This window comes from Crocodylus porosus, unplaced genomic scaffold, assembly GCF_001723895.1.
Source record: "Crocodylus porosus isolate Cpor-Errol unplaced genomic scaffold, CroPor_comp1, whole genome shotgun sequence".
Lineage (NCBI taxonomy): Eukaryota > Metazoa > Chordata > Crocodylia > Crocodylidae > Crocodylus > Crocodylus porosus.
In genome coordinates this window covers 5,018,593-5,039,057 of record NW_017728922.1, presented here as the reverse complement: position 1 = coordinate 5,039,057, position 20,465 = coordinate 5,018,593, and the positions used below count along the sequence as shown (strand labels likewise).

Sequence of the window (20,465 nt, the reverse complement as noted above, 5' to 3'; positions counted from 1 at the left end):
CCCTCTTGAAGTGCGGTGCCCAGAACTGGACGCAGTACTCCAACTGCGGCCTGAGCAACGCCGCATAAAGGGGGAAGGATCACCTCCCTGGAATGGACCTGCTTGTGATGCATCTGTAGATGCATGACAAGGTGCGGCTACCGCTTCCTCGCATTGGCGGCTCATGTTCATTCTGGAGTCAACAATGACTCCAAGATCCCTTTCTACCACCATGTTGACAAGAAGGGATTTCTCCAGCCTATAGGTGTGTTGCAGGTTCCTTCTCCCTAGATGCAGCACCCTGCGCTTGTCAGTGTTGAATTCCATCCTATTCTCATCCGCCCACCTCTGTAACCTGCCTAGATAGAGCTGGATTCTGTCCCTCCTTTCCAGCATGCCCACCTTGCCCAACATCTTGGTGTCATCAGCAAATTTGGATAGCGTGTTTTCCTCACCCACATCCCCTGGGTCCGTCCATAATCCTAGTGGGGGAAATGTTCCAGTCCCTGTTCAGGAATATGGAGGCAAAGAATTTGTTAAAGAGGTCAGCTTTTTGTTAGCTGCAGTCACCAGATTGCCAGGCCTGTCCTGTAGGGGCCCCACGTTACCCAGTGCTGCCGCCTTACTCCCTATGTATCTGAAAAATACATAGGGAGTAAGAAGAAAAGCATGAAAATCACAACTGACTTATAAGCAGGGTCAACCCCTAATCAGAACAATATGATATTCCATCTTGAACACAAGGAAGCATCCTTAAAAATACGTAATTCTGGGCATTCTCAGGATGACGGAAGGAATGAAATTGTTAGTAATTGTGTCCTGGGAACTTGCAATAAGTGTTTGATAACTTCACCTGCAGAGATTGGGTTGCACCTGGCGTACACCTGTATGACTTCTGAACAGTTGCATGTAACTGATCTAACACTAGCATTAAGCCAGGCACCAGAGTGCAAGCAGTGAATGTAGCATGCCTGTAAGTGAGGCACGTCCACCAAGAAGTTGTGGAACTGAAGTCCGCTCCATGATAGGGTAGATTGGGCTCTTTAACCCTGGCTGGCAACCAGTCTAGGAGTGAAGCCTTGATAAATGAGCAAATGGATTATCTCCTTTGGTCTGGCAGCTCCTGCCGCCAAGCTAGTTCCAAACATTCTGGCACCTGCCTTTCCTTTGGATTAAACCAGCAAGACTGAGAGGGGGACATTGGTGTGTGGGCATATACACTGTCTCCATACAGTGACCCAGGCTTCTGCACCCTGGAGAGGTCACTCCAGCTTCACTTTTTTTTTCAAGCAAGGATTATGTTCAGCAAGCTAATGTCTCACTCAGCATAATTCTAGTGTCTCACGAGACAGACAGATGCGGTGCTAGCCCTGGGGTGTTAGCAGGCAGGAGTCAGAGTCAAGCTTGTGGTGCACTGAGGAACCTGTGCTGTGCTGTGTACAAACAAGGGAGGCTAGCAGTGTCAGTTTGGACAAGTTCATGTCAATGTAAAATCTCATGCTTTTTGCCTTCTCTAGCTGCTTTTATCACAGCATTGGTTGGCAGCAGCAGAGGAGAATGTCCACAAAATGAGTTTACTGTGGCAGGTTCTGAAGCGTTGGTGGGGGAGTGAAGGCAGAAGTACCCATCACCGGTATGCAGGGCCCCCAAGCAGCCTGGGAGGAAAACAATGTTAGCACATTCTTAATGTTGATGCTTGGGATTGCAAAGAGAAACATCTCTCTGGCACTGGGCACAAGGGCAATCCTGAGCAAAGTGACTCCAAAGGAGTAGTGCAGGATTTAAACTACTCAGTTCTGCATTCAGCACTGTTCTCCTCTCTACTTTGCCACAAATGCATAGTATCCATATTCCACTCCATTCTCTTTTCCCTACTATTGGGTTCTCCGCCTATTCCCTATGGCCCCTTCATGGAGAAGAAAAAGGACTAGGTGGCTGGCAGCCAAGACAGGCCTGCTATGTATGGGAATGCTACAAACACACCTATGTAAGTCTGCTTCAGAGAAAGCAATACGGTTGTTTAGAAGAGACTGGTATCTCAACCTGTAAAATTTTCCTCCTCTCCTCCTCTGGAAGGGGACTGACGTCCTGCCCTATGAAGCTTCTAAACAATGTGGGGAATTGGGTGATCTGTAATCTCACCAATGAGGATTCTGTAAAGCTTTTTTCCTGAAAAGCTGTACAGATCCTGGATGACAATACTAGGTGTGGTGACACGAGTGCAGCCTGGAGAAGTTCTCTCTGGTAGCAAAGCCTTGATTTCAGTGTACAGAGGAAGGTTTGTTAGGAAGTGGAAACCATCTGCCATTTGGCAGCTGTGAAGCAGCCAGAGCTCTAATGCCAAGAGGCTAGGAAGAACTTTCTCAGTGCATATATGTGAAAAACAATTCAGAGTGTGGGCATGAAAGGTGCTAGGTGAGGAGGTGGTGGGGGTTGGTTTCTAACTCAACATTTGATTCAGAGACAGTCCCTTTCCTGACAGACAGATGCTGAATCTCCCTGCAAATGGCAGTTAGACACAACATAAGTTTAGTCCTCAGGGACAAAGACTCTAAACCCCATCCGTGAACCTATTTAAAACCCTATATCCTAGTGGCTCATGCCAATGAAGTGCAGTCTAGTACACTGAATTCAGAACTCCAGAGTTAAAAATCTGCCTCAGCTAAGGATTCCCTCTGTGGTTTTGATTTGCCTCAATTTTCCCATCTGTCAGAGTGGAAAAAATACCCCTTTACCTCACTGGGGATGCATGTGGCATGAACAGTTCATGTCCATCCTGTGTTTTCATCATGTGGTGGGATGAAATGTCTGTTTTAGAGCTTCTTTCGTAAGAATGAGAATGGGAGCTAGAACAGCAGTGGTTATGGGGAGGTGTCGCAATTATATAGTCAGCAGCCTTCTTTTAATAAATGTGCAAAAGCTGCCTTCCACAGGCAGTTTCTACTTCTCCCTTATTCCCAGGTTAATTAAAGAGTCTTCTATTTGACATACTATTTAAGGGTGGATCATCTTGATGACTGAGTCAACCTCAGGGCGGCTTCTGCTCCATTCAGTGAGTTACTGACCCTCACATTGTTTCTGCAGGGCCCTGGGAGTTTGGAAATAGGGTTAGGATTATTCTGAAGATGTAACCAGTCAGCCAGTTACAGTGGTGCTTAATGGAAACACCCCAGCAAACCTCAAAGAAGTTGGCAGTGGCCTGCAGACATGCTGAAGGTCATGTGCTAACATGCCTTGTTTTCAGCTGCTATGCTGTAAAAAGAGACAACGACGACTATTCAATATGTTCCCCTGTATTAGCTCTTGTAAACAAATGTGGAAACCAAACAAGTTCTTGGGCAGTCAAATCCAGCCTGCTGTGAATGAGGGGAAAGTGGCCATGAAGTCTCATAAGAGTCAGATTGTGAAAAAGTTGGACAACCCAAGGCTAGAACATGGACACAGGACTGCCCCTTCTTATCTGAATCTTAGATGTTTCCATTCTGTTCTAGGAGGGGAAACACTGGCACCTGCTGGAAGACCGAATCATACACATCCAGAACAATGTATGCCTCTAGATATGGGAAAAGTGAAGTTTTAGCCTAAGCAAAACAGCCAGGTGGATGGAGACTGGCAGTACCTCTAGTGTAAATGCCATGAAGGGGCCACTGGCTGGTGCTCTAAAAGGCTCTTAGCATAAAACTGCATAGCCATTCCCAGAGGAAACATAGCTGCTGCACCCACTACAGGGAGAGGAAAGAAAAACGAAGACAAACAGAAACCTGTCCAGGAAGCAGGCAAGAAAGTTGCTGACAGGATCAAACCTCACACTGGCCCTACTCCCCTAGGCAGATGGCAAACCCAAGACTGCAAGCCTAACACCAGGTTATTGCATGTGTGCCAAGAGAAGGTGCCTGCCTGTTGAGCCTCTCTGCACAGGGATGCACCCTTTGGGAGTGTTCAGCACAACTTCCCCTGGAAGAAAGCAACAAGAGCAGCAGCTGCAATTGAGCTCTGACATTCCCAAAAGCCACAAGAGCAGCTTCAGAGGGGGCGATCAAATTGGGTGTCTTAAATTTCTCAAGCAAATCCCAGGACGTCATTCTCCCCTTGAACTTGGCCTTGGTGAGGCCACACCTGGAGTACTGCGTCCAGTTTTGGGCTCTGTAATTCAAAAATGATGTGGAGAAGCTTGAGAGAGTCCAGAGAAAAGCCACGCACGTGGTCAGAGGTCAGGAAAACAGACCTTACGACGACAGGCTGAGAGCCATGGGGCTCTTTAGCTTGGAAAAGCGCAGGCTCGGGAGATCTGACGGCCACCTGTAAGTTTATCGGGGCGACCACCAGGATCTGGGGGAATGTTTGTTCACCAGAGCGCCCCAAGGGATGACAAGGTCAAACGGTCATAAACTACTGCAAGACCGTTTCAGGCTGGACATAAGGAAGAATTTCTTTACTGTCCAAGCCCCCAAGGTCTGGAACAGCCTGCCAGCAGAGGTGGTTCAAGCACCTACATTGAACACCTTCAAAAGAAAATTGGATGCTTATCTTGCTGGGATCCTATGACCCCAGCTGACTTCCTGCCCTTTGGGTGGGGGGCTGGACTCGATGATCTTCCGAGGTCTCTTCCAGCCCTGATGTCTACGAAATCTATGAAATGATCCCACTGATTCCAAGTCTTTACAAATCAAACTTTAACTTAACAAATATAACTTATACAAAGTGGGAATTTTCACAGACATTCATGTATAAAGGAGAGTGACTGGCAGCAGGTGCCACCCAGGAGGAAAGAATTTCACCATTTAAAAAAACCCAATGCTCGACCTCGTTTAGAATCACAGACTCAGCATTCCTTAGAGGAGCCTGCAAGAGAGACGTATTTGCCCACTTGGCCCACTCCTTTCATGGGGAAGGCTGGCATCTAGGTTTGTTGAGAAGCGAGGTTCTCCATGTAGCGGCCTAATCCAAAGCACCATCTCATCCTTGTGGTAGGAGCCCACTAACTGTCCTGCATCTAATACCAAATATCACATCCTTCAGCAAGAAGCCCTCATCAGTTTGGGACAACAGCCTTTGGTGGCAGGCAGCTTTTGAGCAGGATCAAGTACTGGGACTTACTGCCTGGCAGGAAGACACTGGTCACTCTGGAGTGGAAACGGTAACAGGGTGATGCAGTAGAACACCTCTCCAAACCGTTGCCAGCTAAAGTGGAGAATGTAAAGGCCCATCCTCTGTGTCAGGGGAGAGCGGAGCTGTTGCTTTCCTGGGAGAGAGCTCAATGGCTCCTTGATCACTTGTTTTGTGTAATGTTTGTCATCAGCAGTTTCAGAAAGCTTGGGATACATATCCCTTGGTGTTCTTTTTAACCAGACCTGTTTTGGTTGCTATGACAGATGCTCATTGTGTACCTTGAAGTGTTCCAGTCACCACAGGGATTTTAACATGCCAACTTAACACCATTGTTGTTCAGGGTTCTTTCAGCTCATAGTGTGTGGTTTTATGCCCACTGTATGTAAACTATGGGAACAGCAACCAAAGCCATAAGAGCCCAGGCTCCCTGGGTTTTCAGCTGGTGGTTGAAATAAGTCCACCTATTTTCTTTTCTCCCATCTCAGTTTAATTTCTTCCTTTTTTAAACAAAAACCAACTGAAGAAAAAACACATTAGAAGATGGAAGTAGTAGATCCTCGTCAGTCACTGTGCAAACCTGAGCCAGAAAACTGGATCATGTCATCCCAACTCCAACAAGCAGAGCCCAAGCACACGTATCAACTCCAGCTACTTCTCATGCTTCAGATTGGGTTGTCTGACTTATTGTTGTCCGTGTCACTTGAGGAAAGAGTTAATGCACTTAAGCTTAACTGTTGTGTTAAATGCTTTGTGTTAATAAAATAAATGTCTTTTTTGTGCACTGTCTGCAAAGATTTTCATGCTGATGAAGCCACCAAGATCTTAAAAAAAGTCCCAACAGACTTGCTCTGCTTCTACAATGACACTGTCAGACATAGGACACATCAGTGCTGAGGTGTGGGAAAAGAACCTGATGCAGCACGTGCCCAGAGCTAGCCTATACATTGGACTTGGGGGCTGAATTCAAGGGGATCTCTTTGAGTTCTGTTCTCATACATAGGTACTCCCCGATCACAGCCATGAGTGCTGTACACACAATATGCACTAGCCACCAGGTCAGAGTTGTGGGGAAGTGTGAATTGTAAATCCAGCAGCCCAGAAGGTGGAAAAAGTGAACTGTGACTGTGAAATCCAGACACTGCTTTCCTCGCCGGATGAAATACAGCAAGCCCAAAGCACTGCAGAAAGAAAGGAAACAGATGTCAGTAAAGAAAAACTGTCTTCAAACATAGGAACTGAGGAGGATGGGGATCCAGCAACAGCTCCCTGGAAGTATCTGCACTGACTGTTTATCTACTGGGAAGGGCTCCTGTCTGTTCTGAGGTCAGGGCTATTCTGACTTACATTTTGCATCAGTGGCATTGTGCAAGTAGTTCATAGCATTTTAATTATGTGCTGAAAATCTCCACAAGCTCTCTCAAGTGCCAGTTTAATCTGCAGCTGAAATGGGGAAACCGAGGAAGCAAAGTTAAATAACTCGTCCAAAGTTCAGGAAGAGTCTGTTTTAGTTCTAAGTCAGGAGTTACTGGTTCCCTGGCCTGTGCTTTGGCCTTCTAATGCATAGGTCACTTCATCAGTTACTGGTGGGAAGGAATCCTTAATTTCCTCCAACAAAGACCAGACCTGCTAGTCCTACACTGACATGGCTTCCAGTGACTTTAATAGGCAGACCTTTGCCTAAAACAGCACATGGATCAGAAAGCCGCTGAGGTTACCAAGCCCTTCTGGAATCATGTTAGATAAGATCCCTTCCTCTGTGGGCTAGTTCCATCCTAGAGCTGATACCAACTCCATTAACTTTGCAAAAGGGCAGGGCCTAGATCCCTGGAAACCTCTGAGAGCAGGAGGCAGGTGGTTTAGTGGGAAACCTGTACTGAGGAAAGAGGATGAATCTGCCAGGGAGATGTGGAATTTCTCACAGGAGGTGCCCGAAACAGAAGTGAGGGCAGACAGTGGTAGGGTGATAGTGATTGCTCTGGGTGTTGGGAGGGAGGGCACTTTGACTGGGAAGAGGATTTTAGTAGCCTCAGCTGGAGGGAACATCAGATCCATTTGGGGACACAATGTGTGTGTCACAATGCAGCTTCCTCCTCCTTAACAGCCTACTGTGCGTCACTCTCACTTGTTGCATCATATATACCAGTAGCCAGGAAGCTCTTCAGAGCCAGAAACCAGTGGCTCCAATGTTATAAAACCCTGTCCCTGCAGTGCAGTCAGAGTTGACCCAAGCAGGGCGTGGGGCCCGGGGCAAAATCAGCTCGTGCAAGGCTCTGCCCCCCCCGATCCCGTGCATCCTGGATCTGAAAAAGCTGCCGCAGCCATTGGCAGCAGCGGTGGGGTAGGGGGGGTGGGGGCAGCAAGCTGCTGGATGCAGCTGCTCCGCCTGGCTCTGCAGGGCCCTCCGAAGCACGGGACATGGGGCAGTTGCTCTGATTCACCCCCCACAGAGACAGCCCTGAGTGCAGTACAACGGCTAAGAACAAATTGTAAATGTGGGCTCTGTTTGTGACAGCTGTAACTGATAGTCAAAGCCCAAGGCTAATGCTGCAGATGCACAGCAGAAGCACTAGCACCGTGTCCTTCTAGGTGGCAAAAAGCTTCCCAGCAACTCTGCAACATTCACTGAAGATGATGTCATATTCCAGGTACCATGAGAGTCACACTCTTGTGGACCCAGAGGGACAGCCTTCCATCTTCAGCTCCCTCTGTGCAAAAATGAAGTTTATTTCCTACCTATGGGGACTTTTTACCATCTTATACCATCTACACTTTTCCCAGAGCCTGATGAAGGGACTTTGTTCCCGAAAGCTTGTAGAAAAGGACAATTTTCTTGCCATTTTCCAGTTGGTCTAATAAAAAGTATCATTTTGGAACCAAGAGTTCTAGTTTTTTGCAGGTAGCATAAAAGTCATCCTCAGGGGCTGAACCCAGCATGCAGTCCCACTGCCGTGCAGCGCGGACCCCGCCTCCTCTAGGCCAGCACCTGGGTGTTCACCAGTGTTTGCCATCCCCCCGCCAGACATGATCAAGCCTGATGCAGGCAGGATGGCACGGTGCAGCCAGCCCCTGCAGAAGCAACCATGTTCCTGCAGTGATGCTATGTCCTGAGCTCAGAGCAGCTTTCCAGCCTATGGCCTACAGCAGGAGTGGGCAGTTATTCTGGCTGAAGGGCCACTTAATCAGTTTTGGTGTCTTCTCAAGGGCCACATGAATTTTGGTGTCTTCTGGAGGGCCACATCTGTCTCCCCTCTCCCTCCTTCAGACCTATAGCATAGCCCAATTTTTTTTTTATCTCTCTCCCTGTACCCTTCTCTTGCCCATCTGTAGTATGTCCCAATCCCCATGCCCGCTCTCTTTCTCTTCTCTTCCCCTGAGCTTCTGCACACCCCCGTCGTCTCCCTGATAGCATGCCCTGATCCTCACTCTCTCCAGAGCTGTAGCAGGCCTGATCCTTTCCCACCCTGGAACTGCAGCTGCCCACCCGCAGGTCAGGTCCCAGGAGCTGGTGGCCACCCACCTACCTGCAGGCTGGGTACAATAAGTCAATGGGCTAGAGCCAGCCCGCAGGCTGTATTTTGCCCACCCCTGGCCTACAGGCCCCTACAGTTACTGAAGGCCTCTGTGTCACCAGCCTAGGTGGTGATTTTCTTGCACACTGCAGGTGCAAAACAACTGACCGTCACTGGACACATCCCCCTGCTGCGCCGCGGCCGGTACTGAGGCCACCATGGGTCCTTCCAACCCGGGACGCTGCCCATCGGCGCTGCAGGGTCTCGGGTCCCACTCTGGGCGACGGTGTGTGCGTGCTGTGCGCAACGTGTGGACAGGGGCTGGCACGCATGTGGGGCGTGTCTGTGTGTCGACGCGTGGTGCCGGGGGCATGTTTGCATGCGCGTGGTACGTGTGTGCGGCGCGGTGGCACTTACCAGGTGAGCGCGTTGAGCACGAAGGCCATGACTGCGAGGCGGCCGGGCGTGGCGGAGAAGCCGAGGACCTGCAGGCGACACGGAGGAGGCTGGGACCGGCCCGGGCAGCGCCCCCCTCCCCCCCACATCGGCCCGGGCCCCCCGCTGCTCACCTCGTAGCTGAAGACCTGGTCGAGCGAGGGGCCGCTGCGCACCAGCGCGTCGACGAGCGCCAGCCAGAGGCCGAGCGCGCCATAGTAGACGGCCTGCATGAGCGCCATCTGCGCCACGATGAGTGCCGGGTCCCACACGTAGCTGCGGAACTGCGCCGCCATCCCGCCGCGCTGACAGCGCCGACCAGCGAGGCGCGCCCACAGCCCAGAGCGGCGCCGCAGCCAGCGAGGGCAGGCGCCTAGAGCGTCGTCACCGCCACCGGAAGTGCTACGGAGGTGGCGCTTCGGCCTAGAGCGGCTTCCCCACACTGGCACGGCGCTCTTTCTTCAGTGTCTTCCTGGCTCTGGGAGGCGGTGCGCTCCCTCCTCCCCCCGCCCTCTGAGCTTTGACCGGCCCCGTGCGGTGCTGCAGGGGCTGCGTGCGGCCTCTGAGTCCCGGCGCCCACGTGGGTTGAGCCCTGTCCGCACAAGGCAGCCGGGGCTGTGTTGGGGGCCCGGGCACACGGGGCGGCTGAGAGGAGGCCGCGCTGGATCCCCCCCCTCACCCCCCGATGCTCTGGTCAGTCCCACGCTCCAGCTGTTGGCCGTCGCTGGGCACCCGGGGCTGGGCGCGCTCCCAGCAGAACCAAGAGCTCAGCCGAGAGCCGGACGGGAGCGGAGGGGGATCAGGAAAGAAAAGGGGACGAGCACTGCAGGAGGAGAGGGGCCTCAGCAGGGCTCTGCCTGGAAGTGGGGCCAGCTTTGGGAGCGATCCCTGGGAGGACAGGCTCCACGGGTGAGGTGCCATGGAGAAAGGCTGGGTTTTCCTTGGGAGGCCCCAGGACATGACTTGTTCCAGATGGGAAATTCCGGCCTGGTGAGAGGAAACTGGTCCAGGGTTTTCATGCCAGGGTGGTTTTGATCCAGTCTCTTCCTGCAGGGGATGATTTGGTTTGTTTGTTTGTGTGTTAAGCTGCCAAAATGCTGTTGGTGCTGTGCAGTTAAAAAACAAACAAACTAGTACAATTATTTGGCTTGTCACTACTTCTCCATTTCCTCTAAACCAAGAGCAGGTCATTAGCTAACATCCAGCAGTCCTGGCTGCTTTGTGCCACAATTCACCCTTTTATCTGGGGGCTTTGGGAGTTTGTGGAAGTGGGTTTTTTCCTGGCATGTCACAACTTCTGCTCTTTTAGTCTCACCGTGTAGCTACCCAGGAGTCCTTCATTCTCTTGCTTTATTCTCTTTGTGATCGGCTGGAGTTCAGCTGTAAGCCAATTCCCTTCAGAAGCTGCAGAACCACTGAGTAGAGGGCAATGTTAAAGCCTCATAAGGTTTCCCACCAGTTTGATTTATGGTATCAAGTTATGCTAATCAGAGTGAGAGATGCTTACAACTGCATGGGGGTGAGTTAGGTTGTCTGTAGGAAAGATTCCCTGGACTGTGTAAAGTGACAGAAGAAGAGGGCCCTGGGTCTTTGTGGGATATAGAAGGGCAAGAGAGGTTCGTACAGTGTGTGGGAGGGTGAGCCCCAGCTCCGAGGTCGGAAGCCAATGGAGAAGGGAATATTTCTGGCAAAGTAAATTATGACTTAATTCTTCCTGATGGAATCTCCTGTGACGCCTGGTTTTTCCATTTGCTCTGGTCGGCAGTTTCTCACGTTGGTCTTCCGTTCCTTCCTCATTCATGGTGACGTCACTAGTGGTTGTGCAAGCTCAGCCTTTGGCTAGTTTCCTTCATATGGAACGTGCTGCTTTCCTCTTCTCCTAGAAAGGATTGCAGCAGGAGGAGGAAGCTGTCTGTGGATGCCTTCGCAAACTGCAGGCTGGTGCACTCCAGATAGCTGAGAGCTGATGTCATTTCTAGAGTTTGCTAAATACAGAAATGCGGGGGTGGGGAACACATTGGTCCAAGGAAAGACCTACAGTTTAGGTCAACTCCCTGCGCATCACTGAGGCTCAGCTGTGACCAAAGGGCTTCCTCTTTTCACACTTCAGAGGTTAGTTTCCATTCCTCAGCTCTGCTGAATTCACTTATTTGACAATTTACAAAGCATCTGGTAGACCTAAACTTCCATTTCTTGCTTTCAATCTTAGTCTCTGACCAACATTTCCTTTGCTGATCCTATGCTAGTTGTCTACCCAGTACAAAATGAAGTGCCTGATTATTCTGGTGAGGGACACATTAGAATGCCTGTGACATAACCATCCACTTCACCTGTCCACTTTAGGATCCCAGCCTGAGCCCTTAGCGGTTTGAGCTCTAACTCATCTTATGATCACAATGACTATTTGACACTGTAGGTTACAGAGCGTGTGTCACTAGAACTGAGAGCCAACTCCTGGCACTGTTGCTGGCCCATAATTGAAAGGATAGATTACAGTAATAATCGGCAGTCACCTCAGAGGCAGAAGAATTCCAGACTCTCTCACTCCCACCCCGTGTTCAGAGAACAGAACTGTACAGGGATATGGAAAGGATGTGGCACTCAAATAATTAAAAGCAAGGTTCCTGGAATCAGCTGCCCAGTACAGCCATTCACAGGGGCTGAATTTATTTCCTGGCTCAGGTACAGAAGGGTGTTGTGCATTCAAATGTCTTTACCTATATTTGTTAATCTAGCCCTTCCTTTTTCTTGAGGTTGTCTGCACCTCCGTGGCAGCTTCCTCTTCCTGCCCTTGGTAACTCAGTTGTCACTATCATCTCAGCAAGGGCACCTGGACTGTTCCCTTCACATACCTCAGGAGAAAATGTCCAGGATTTGTTGGGAAAACATCTGGTATTTACACACCTAACTTCCCTCAGTATTTTAGGGGAGGATCAAGAGGACAAGTCCCCCTAAAAGGGATTAATGTGATACTCAAAAGCAGGGACTTGAGGAGAAATCACTAATACAGGGCGTGTCTATACAAGATGCATGAATGTGCCATGGATTGTTCTACTGCGTATTAGTGTGACATGGTAAAAACTATTAATGAGCTAAGGTGCAGTAGAATTAGCCTACTGCACATTAAGCATCACAAAAAACCCGTCACCTTTGTTACTGGGCATTAGTGCAGCTACTGCGCCTTTATCTGGTACCTCATATCAGAGGTACTGAACTTAATGTACAAAGGTGCATTAATGAACATGTAGATGCACCCATATTATACCAAGCTAAAGATGGAGTCAGCTTTTTGGGAAGCTAGACTGAGGCAATGAGGAAAGGATTCCTAGAGCCACAAATACTGCCAGTCTGTAAGCAGACAGTTATTTTCACTCTTTGGATTGGAAACCTATTTTCTTTTTAATTAAAACTTTATGTGTGTAATCAGCAGTTCTGTGGTTACACCTGTGTGTCATGAAAAGCAGCAGATGGTGAGAAGGGATGGCAGGGTGCCCAGGACATATCAGATGCCCTGCAAACGTGCCTCAGGGGAAATTACACAGGGTCCCCTGTGACTCATAGCCATTTCTCTGTCATGAGACTAGGAATTTCCTATTTAGCAGGGAATTCTTTCCATAAGAAATACCTCCCTGGAAGAGTATGTTTCTCTAGTAATGGATCATTATTGAGAGCCATGAGGTATCAGTCTGCTAATGATACCTATTTTTTACCAACAACAAAAGGCCAGAGTAGCTGAACTCATCTCTGCTGGGATTTATTTGTTCCTGGCCAAGCAAGTAGGACTTGCTCTAAGATGGTCTTGGCTGGGAGTCTGACAGCGGTAATTTTGCTGTCAGGCAGGCACATAGGTGGCATAAGCTGGGGCTAACGGGGCTTAGTCCCCCAAATGCAGGGCAGTGGTGGCAGCAAAGAGGGCCACAGGGCAGCCTGTGCATGGGCTCCGGGTAGCTGCAGCAGGGGACGTGCAGACACAGACATACAGCTGCACCCTGCACACAGCCAGGATAGCAGCCCAGCCCAGCACAATGTGGAACACTGCCCACCAGAGCAGGCAAGTCTGATGGGGAAGAGGTGTGTGTGTGGGGGTACAGATTGAGGCCCCCACAGTGAGGGAGGGTGTGGGGAGGGGCAGGGGTGAAGGAGGCAGGGCAGGTTGTGGGATGATCAGAGTCTGGGCAGCAAATCCGGGGGCATGCAGGGGGTTCCAGCTCCTGTCCGCATCCTGGAGGAGGTATGGGGGTACATGCCCCCTGATTTGTGTCTGGGGTGGAGGCGGGCTGCCGCTGACAGCAGCAGGCACGTGGTGTCACATGGCTCCCAAAGCAGCAGCGACAGGGCGCAGAGTCCCAGTCCGCAGCAGCAGCCCGCCTCTGCCCTGTGCACAAATCTGGGGGTGAATTACATGCAGTGACAAGAGCCCCTCTACACCCATGGACAAACTGCCTGGGCTCTGACCGTCCCATGACCCACCCCAGAGCCCCATTCACCCCTGCCTCTGCCTCATTCCCTCCATTGTGGGGGCCTCAATCTGCTCCCCCCATTTCCCTTCCCTCTCCCCCCCCCTTCCCCTCCACAGACTTACCTGCGGGGTGGGGGGGGGGTTGTATTCAGCCCCATAGGCGGAGGGAGAAAAAATTATTGGGGGGCTGAGCACGCATGCACGTGCACCACCCCAACAGGTAAGTCTGTGGGGGAAGGGACTGGGGTTGGGAAAAGGGCTGTTGGGGAGCTGCAGGGGTGGGAGTGAGGCTGGGGCAGGCCCTGCACAGCTGGGGCAGGGCGCGGGACAAAGCTGCGCCAGCTTGTCTGGTGGGCACCCGGTGCAGCAAGAGGGTGGCAGCTCCTGCTGCTGCATGCACTCTGGGAGGGCATGGGGGGCATTTGCCCAGGATCTGCATGGGGCAGGGTGGGCTGCCACTGCAGGCTGGGGCCAGGGCTGGGCCAGGCTGTGCTTGGGGTGGGTGGCAGCAGCTCTGGGAGGGGGGGTTGGCAGGCTAAGATGAGTTTTGGGGTGGCTTCAGCCCCCCCATAGTACCCCACTCAGCGCTGCTGCCACCTACCCTGAGCGCAGCATGGCCCAACCCCCTCCCTCCTGCTGGCAAGAGCCCAGCACTGCCTCAGCCCCAGCCCCCAGAGGCACCCTGCCCCACGCAGATCCAGGGGCACATGCTTCCTGTGCCTCCCAGGATGTGCATAGCAGCTGGAGCCTTGCCCCTGCAGATAAGCCACTTATGACTTAGTCCTGCACCCTGCCCTGGCTGTGCAGGGCCTGTCCCAGCCCATCCCTCCCTCACCACTGCCTGCGCCTCTCCCTTCTGCTGAAGCCACTGGAAGCCTGTGGCTGGGCTGCCTTGCAGGCCTACCACTTCCCTGCATTTGGGGGGGTTAAGCCCCATTAGCGCCCCCTCCTTCCGCCACGTGCTCAGTCCTCCCAAATAATATTTTTGCCCTTCGCCTCTGGGCAGGCATCAAAGTATGTGGAGGGATTTTCAGAAGAGCACAGCCAGGTGAGTGCTGAGGCCTTTTGAAAATTGAACTGCAGTTCTGGGTACTTGAAAATCCAGGCCTGATCTTTCTTTAAAACCTGGCCCTAGGAACTGTGCTGAGCATGACTTGGCTGGAAGTCGTCATTTCTTGGCCAGCCCAGTAGTAATTATGATGAGCTGGAGTTGGCTAGAAATTAAGTCTTTGCAGGCCTTATCCATGGCCTGCTGAAGAAAACCAAGAGACTGTTTCATTGGTGACCCAAAAGGATTGGTTTTAGAACTAAAATTTGACCTTTTTCTATTCCTATATGTTTTTGCCTTAGATTCACAATTGTAAGAGCATTCATTGTTTCAGGCTTTAGACTTGAGTTGTTTAATTTTCCTTAATGAGCTATGTCTTACTTAGTGACTGAGTCAGGCTGACTTGTATTCCTTTGCAAACTGGATGTTTATCTGGATAAGGAGAGGTATATCCGCATCGTAATTCACCGTTCAGCCCACCTCACAGCCTTGAGATGTGAGTTTTCATCATGCTCAGTGGTAATGGGATTTCAGCTGAGTAACTTTCAATTTTGTTTTCTCTGGGTCCATTTGTCCTGTCACTCTGGGTAAGTGTCATGTACCTAAGATTTCTCCTGCATTGTTCCAGAGTGAGTAAAATGTAAACATTTTGAAAGGGGACATTTGAAGGGCAAAATGAATCAGCCTTTTTTGTGTTACAAATTCAGAGTACAGTGTTATGGTTTTCAGGGCTGCATTTCCAGCCATGCAGCTTCTTTTAGGAATAGTAGGCAGAAAAACTACCACCTATTTTTTTATTTTGGGGGGGGGGAGGCGGGGAGGGAGGAAGGGGACGGAAATCATCAACATGTGCCCAGGAATATTTATGCAAGTTTTACTCAAGGTTGGAAAACACATTAGAGGCAAGTTTTGCTTTCCATTATGTTTATGACTGAATAGAAGCCAAAGATTTTATCAGTTTGGTTACAGAAAAAGAGTTGAGGTATTTATTTAAAGGGACCCCATCAAATTAAATGCAGCAATAAATTCCCTTATGCTGCTAATGCCTTCGTATGATTCAAACAGATGTTTTGTGCTATGCCCTTTTTACCACAGGGTTTCATTTTGTATTGGCCTCCACTTAGAGGAAATAAACTCAGCAGATTCACTTTCTGGATCTCAGTCAGAAAGCTGATGTAATGAGCCTGTTTGCAAACACAGTAGGGGCAGTTTTGAATTCATAAAATAATTTTCGTTTTTCTTTTACTGTAACACCCATTTATGGCACGTTAGATGCGTCTAAATTACGCAAGTCAGCCTCTTCCTTTTAATCTTCTAATTTAGTGTGTAAACCTGCCCTGTTGCAACAAAACAAGAGCTACCTAAATCCTGCAGCAAGCGGCAGAGAAGCAGAACAACTTCATGCAGTTCATAAGAGCATCAAGGTTTCAACTGCTGCCTGTCCCAGATATTAACAACACAGAGCCAGTACATATTTTAAATGTTACATCATCCCAGTACATCTACCTTGTTTCCCTGCAAGAGAACGTAAAAATCACACTCAACTTGTATGTGGGATTGGCCTGTAATTGGGCCCCTAACTTTCTTGACTTTTGCACTTGCCCTATTTTTGCAATGCAATAAAATCCAATCAGAATTATATTTTGGTGTAGTTTTTATTTTAGGATTTGTAGTGTCCATTTAACCCTTGGGGTCTTTGCTGCTAAAATTCTCCTGTGGAATCAGGTCAAGGTCTTTATTGGTAGTTATCAATTTATATTCAAGAGAAAAGGTATTTTTCCCAAAAACTGAATTTGAAAATGTGGTTGACTTAAATGTCAGGTTGTCATATTTGGGATCAGGAAGGAATTTTACCCTATGGCCAGATTGGTATCGACTGTTGCAGTTTTTACCTTCCTCTAGCGGGGGCATGGCCCTCAACCCAGGATCTCTTGAGCATACACTGACATTTCACAAGCAGGACGTTGGCTGCCGTGATTCCCCTGTGCTACCTGTGGCAGGTTAGGCTGTTAGGTTTGTGTTGTGTCAGATTTCTGGTAGTCTGACGTAGGGTTTAGATTATGGGTTGTATGAAATGGTTTGGATAGGAATGATCCAGCCTCAGGTGAGGGGCTGGACTAAATGACCTCTCCAGGCCCCTTCCAGCCTGACTTCCCCATGACTCTCCAACTTGGGATTGGAAAAATATAGTAATGGGCATTAAGGCTGAAAAGGCCCCTTACGCCTGTTATTCTACCGCAGTAATCAAGAACAGATACTAATGTAAAATGCCGCAGCGCGTGGCTTCCGGGAAAACAGTAAAATAACCATTGCCTTGGGACGTCCAGGATTATTTCCATACTTATCAGAAGTATTGTACACGGTCACTATAGTATCTAAACACAGGGCTTAAAATGCCCCATGTAGCAGCCATCCTAGCTGTCCAGGGCCAAGAGATACCTTAGAAATTAGTTTTCAGTCGGGATCGCCTGATGCTGTGAACTTCTCCCAGGAGCATCTGTGGCCTCCCCAGTTTTGGCTGAATTAAAGCGCTGAGAGACCCTTGCAGGTGCGAGGCGGGTCGGGCTCCGAGCGCCCGCCCGCTCCCCGGGAAACCCCCGCCCCGCCCGCGGCGCTCCTCCCCCTCCGGGGCGGGCCGGCCTGGGGCACTATAAGCGGCCGGGCCGCGGAGGCCGCTCACTCCGCGCCGGCACCATGTCTCGCTCCGCGGCCCGTGCGATGCTGCTGCTCCTGGCGGCCGCCGCCGTCTCCGTCTCCGCCGAGTCGGTGAGTGCCCGGGCCGGGCCGCTGGGGCTGTCGGCTCCTCGCCCGCCGGCCCCTCCGCTGCTGCTCCATGGCTCGGCCCCGGCCCCGGTCCCGGCCTTGAAGGCGTCGGGAGGTGCCTGAAGCTCCCCGAGCCTGTCTCCGAGGGACCCGCCGGGCAGGGGCCGAGGAGGAGCGCGGGCTGGGGGAGCGTGGCCTCGCTCGCCCCTGCTCCGCTGCCCCTTTCTTCCTTGGCTCCGCTCCGCAATCCCCCGCCTGCCCCCCAGCTCCCGCTCCGCTTGCCTCGCGCTGCAACAGGTTGCTTGGCCTCTTTCCACGCCTGCTTCCTCTCCCCCCAGCCCTTGCCTGCCTGAGGCAGCGTGTCCCCCCTGCTGCCCCTGTTTCCTCTTTCCCGGAGCTCGAAAACTTCCCATCGGCTCTCGCCTGGGCACTGGCCTCCTGATGGGGGAGTGCCTTCCTTGCAGGCTCGGCTCTTACCAGCCCTGGCCTTGGCGTCTGCTGGGGCTCCGAGCTTACCTCTGGATGCTTTTGTAGGTGTCCTCTGCTCTGGGGCCTTTAGGTCTGACCCCTCTGGCGGGCAAGGGGGCTTGTTAGGATTGGAGAAGTTGTCACCCCCCTCCTTGTGTCACCCTGGATTTTTGACCCCAGCAGTGATCTGTGTGTTGATCAGTCTGGCTCCACCCTTGTTGTCTGATCCAACATGCTGGTGGCTTGGCAAGTAAACCCTCGCCGCACGCAGTAGCTGACATTTCTATTGCTTCAACAGTTGGCAGCGGCCTTCTGTTCTGACCAGCCGGCTTGAACAGAGTCCTAGGCTACACAAATCCTTGGCATTGCTATTGGGCTTTCCCCGCAGTTAAAGCCATCCAGGCTAGTGCTGGCCCAGATGAAGACAAAAACAGCCTGGGACACTAGGACTCTGGCATGCTTTGTGACCATGTTTGGTATAAAATCAACCCTGCAGCTCCATGGGTATGGGGGGTAGAAAGAACTATGGTTTTCAGATCCTTGCAGAGATGAAATGTTTTTGTGTGGTTGTAGCTGAAACTCCTTACAGCGAGGTGGTGAAAACTTTCGAGACATGATATTGTCTGAAGTGGGAATAAACCTGTAATATGAGGGCAGATGGGTGTGAATGAGAGTGGTTGGGCTGGTGTGTGGTAGGAAGAGCAGAGCAGAGCAGAGCAGAGGGGTGGTGTGATAGTTACAGGTCACCTGAACATGTGGGTGCTGCTTCCCTTTGGTGGTGTTGGCACAGCAGGATTGTACAGCATGTGCAAGGAGACCTGGGAAGGGTACAGCCACGGTGTTGGTGCTGACCAGGAGATCATGGGTTTTATTTCCTGTGTTCATGTAAGGGCAGGGCCTCTAGGTTTCTGAATCTATGCCTAAATATTCCCACAGAGCCTGTACAATATGAGCCAGAGAGACTTTGGAGCAGGATCCGTTTTGTTTTGTTTTGTTTTTGGTTTTGTTTGGTTTTTGTTTTTTTTGGGGGGGGGGAGGTTAACTTTTATTTTACTTTTTCTCCATGTGGCTTTCCATTTGTGCAGGGTTTCTTTCACTGAGGCAGCCTTGCACATATTAGGGCTGGGAAAACTGATTGATCTCTGACAATACTAATTCTGTAATCTCTGCCCAAGCGGCTGGCCTGCCCCCTTAATAACATGGTGTAATAACTTCTGGATGTGGGAGCAGTCCTCTGGTTTGGAACACCGGATCCATAGAAAATGGTACTAACATCTCCGAGGTGCTGTGCTGTTTGTCCTTCAGGGCCTGGAAGGGCATCTGAGTTGTATTAGCTGCACAATTGCACTTGGGACACCTAGATGCCTTTTGGTTAATGGAGCTGTGCCTGAAGGGGAAGGGTGAGCAAGCAGAGGAGGGGCCTAGTGAAGCAGCCAGGCTCTTTTTTTTTTTTTTTGTTTTTTGTTTTTTGTTTTTTGTTTTTCTTCTCCGGCACCACCTGGCTGCTTTGTTAGTACTGCTTTAAAAGAGCGTTAACACTTCCCAGAATTTGTGGGGCCTGTGATTGGCCAAGTCAGTGTCTTGATGATGGCACTGTTTGGAAGGTAGTGCAGCATTATTAACGTTAAAACCGGTTTGGCTTGTCCTACTGTTGATCCCCAAGGCCTGTTCTTTCTGCTTTTTGCCTGGTTTCTCCTCTGTCCCTCCCAATCAAATCAAGGTTTTCTTATCTGCATGCAATAAGTCTGTCTCTTTCTATCTGCTTCACTTGTGGGCCAGCCTATTTCCTGGATGAGCAGTACCTTTCCAGAGTAGAGCAGTGAGCTGTGTTGCAAAGACAAATGTGGGTTATAGAGCTCTAACAGGTAGACGCTTCCTGGAGCTTTCTCTGCAAAACCATTGCTGGCTGCCACTTAAAAAGCACCCAGACAACATGGGAGAAAATGCTCTGTTAACTGCTTCAATGCATTTAGTGGTTCAGTGTAGTCCCTTTGGAGCTTGAACACTAGGGACAAGGATCCCCCTCCCCTGTCCACAATTCTTCTCCAGGACTTATCATTGAAGCTTAGAAAACAAAATGCCCTGGGATGCAAATGTTGACCTGGTTGAGCTGCTGACTGTTGCTGGTTACTGAGTGACTTGCTAAATAATCTCTCAGAAGTTTGGGAACAAAGCTTACATGATTGATTATGGATTACTAGATTAGCAATTTTCTGAGCCTCCCTGTTCTGTGACCTGGAGCTCTTGGGTTCTGCATAGGTGGAGGAAGCTCAGGGCTGATCTCCCTTTTCAGAGGCTCTTGATGTTGAGAGAGAGGTTCCAAACTGACTCTCACATATGTAGGTTGTCTACCCCGTCCTGCTATTTTCTGGTGTACAAACCCTTGGGTGACGTCTGGGTAACCTGTAGTAGCTTTGGCAAAGACGATTAAACTGCTTGACTTCTGAGATCCACCTTCAGTCCAAGAGCTCTGGAAATGGTGTTCATGGCTAGGATACCTTTTGTGTTTTTGCTGGGCCATGTGGCAACTGAAGGCCCTCAGACAGGCATAAATTGGATTTACTCCAAACAGTAACATGGTTTCGTCCTTTGGATGATCCTGCCTGGTGTTTGAACGGCTTTAGTTTTGATCTGCTGCTGTCTTGTTTGCCAACTGCAAGGCAGAGTGCTGCTAACTTGACATCCCCCCCTCCCC

At 50.4% G+C, this 20,465-nt stretch overlaps 2 protein-coding genes across 2 annotated transcripts in view; one reads left to right on the top strand and one right to left on the bottom strand.

Moving 5' to 3' along the window:
* Window positions 1-4,628: 4,628 nt before the first annotated feature.
* Window positions 4,629-9,428, bottom strand: SYS1 (SYS1, golgi trafficking protein). Its single transcript, XM_019539641.1, has 3 exons — window positions 9,167-9,428; window positions 9,015-9,082; window positions 4,629-6,266 (listed from the first exon to the last, which is right to left on the bottom strand). The coding sequence occupies exons 1-3, from the start codon at window positions 9,326-9,328 to the stop codon at window positions 6,026-6,028; spliced, it is 471 nt and encodes a 156-aa protein (XP_019395186.1). The 5' UTR covers window positions 9,329-9,428; the 3' UTR covers window positions 4,629-6,025.
* A 7,780-nt stretch (window positions 9,429-17,208) lies between these two features.
* The window catches only part of SDC4 (syndecan 4), a 19,273-nt gene continuing 16,016 nt past the window's right edge, over window positions 17,209-20,465 (top strand). The window contains exon 1 of the mRNA XM_019539640.1: window positions 17,209-17,305. Coding sequence (XP_019395185.1) covers window positions 17,234-17,305 — 72 coding nt within the window. The 5' untranslated portion in view covers window positions 17,209-17,233. The remainder of the gene's footprint in view (window positions 17,306-20,465) is intronic.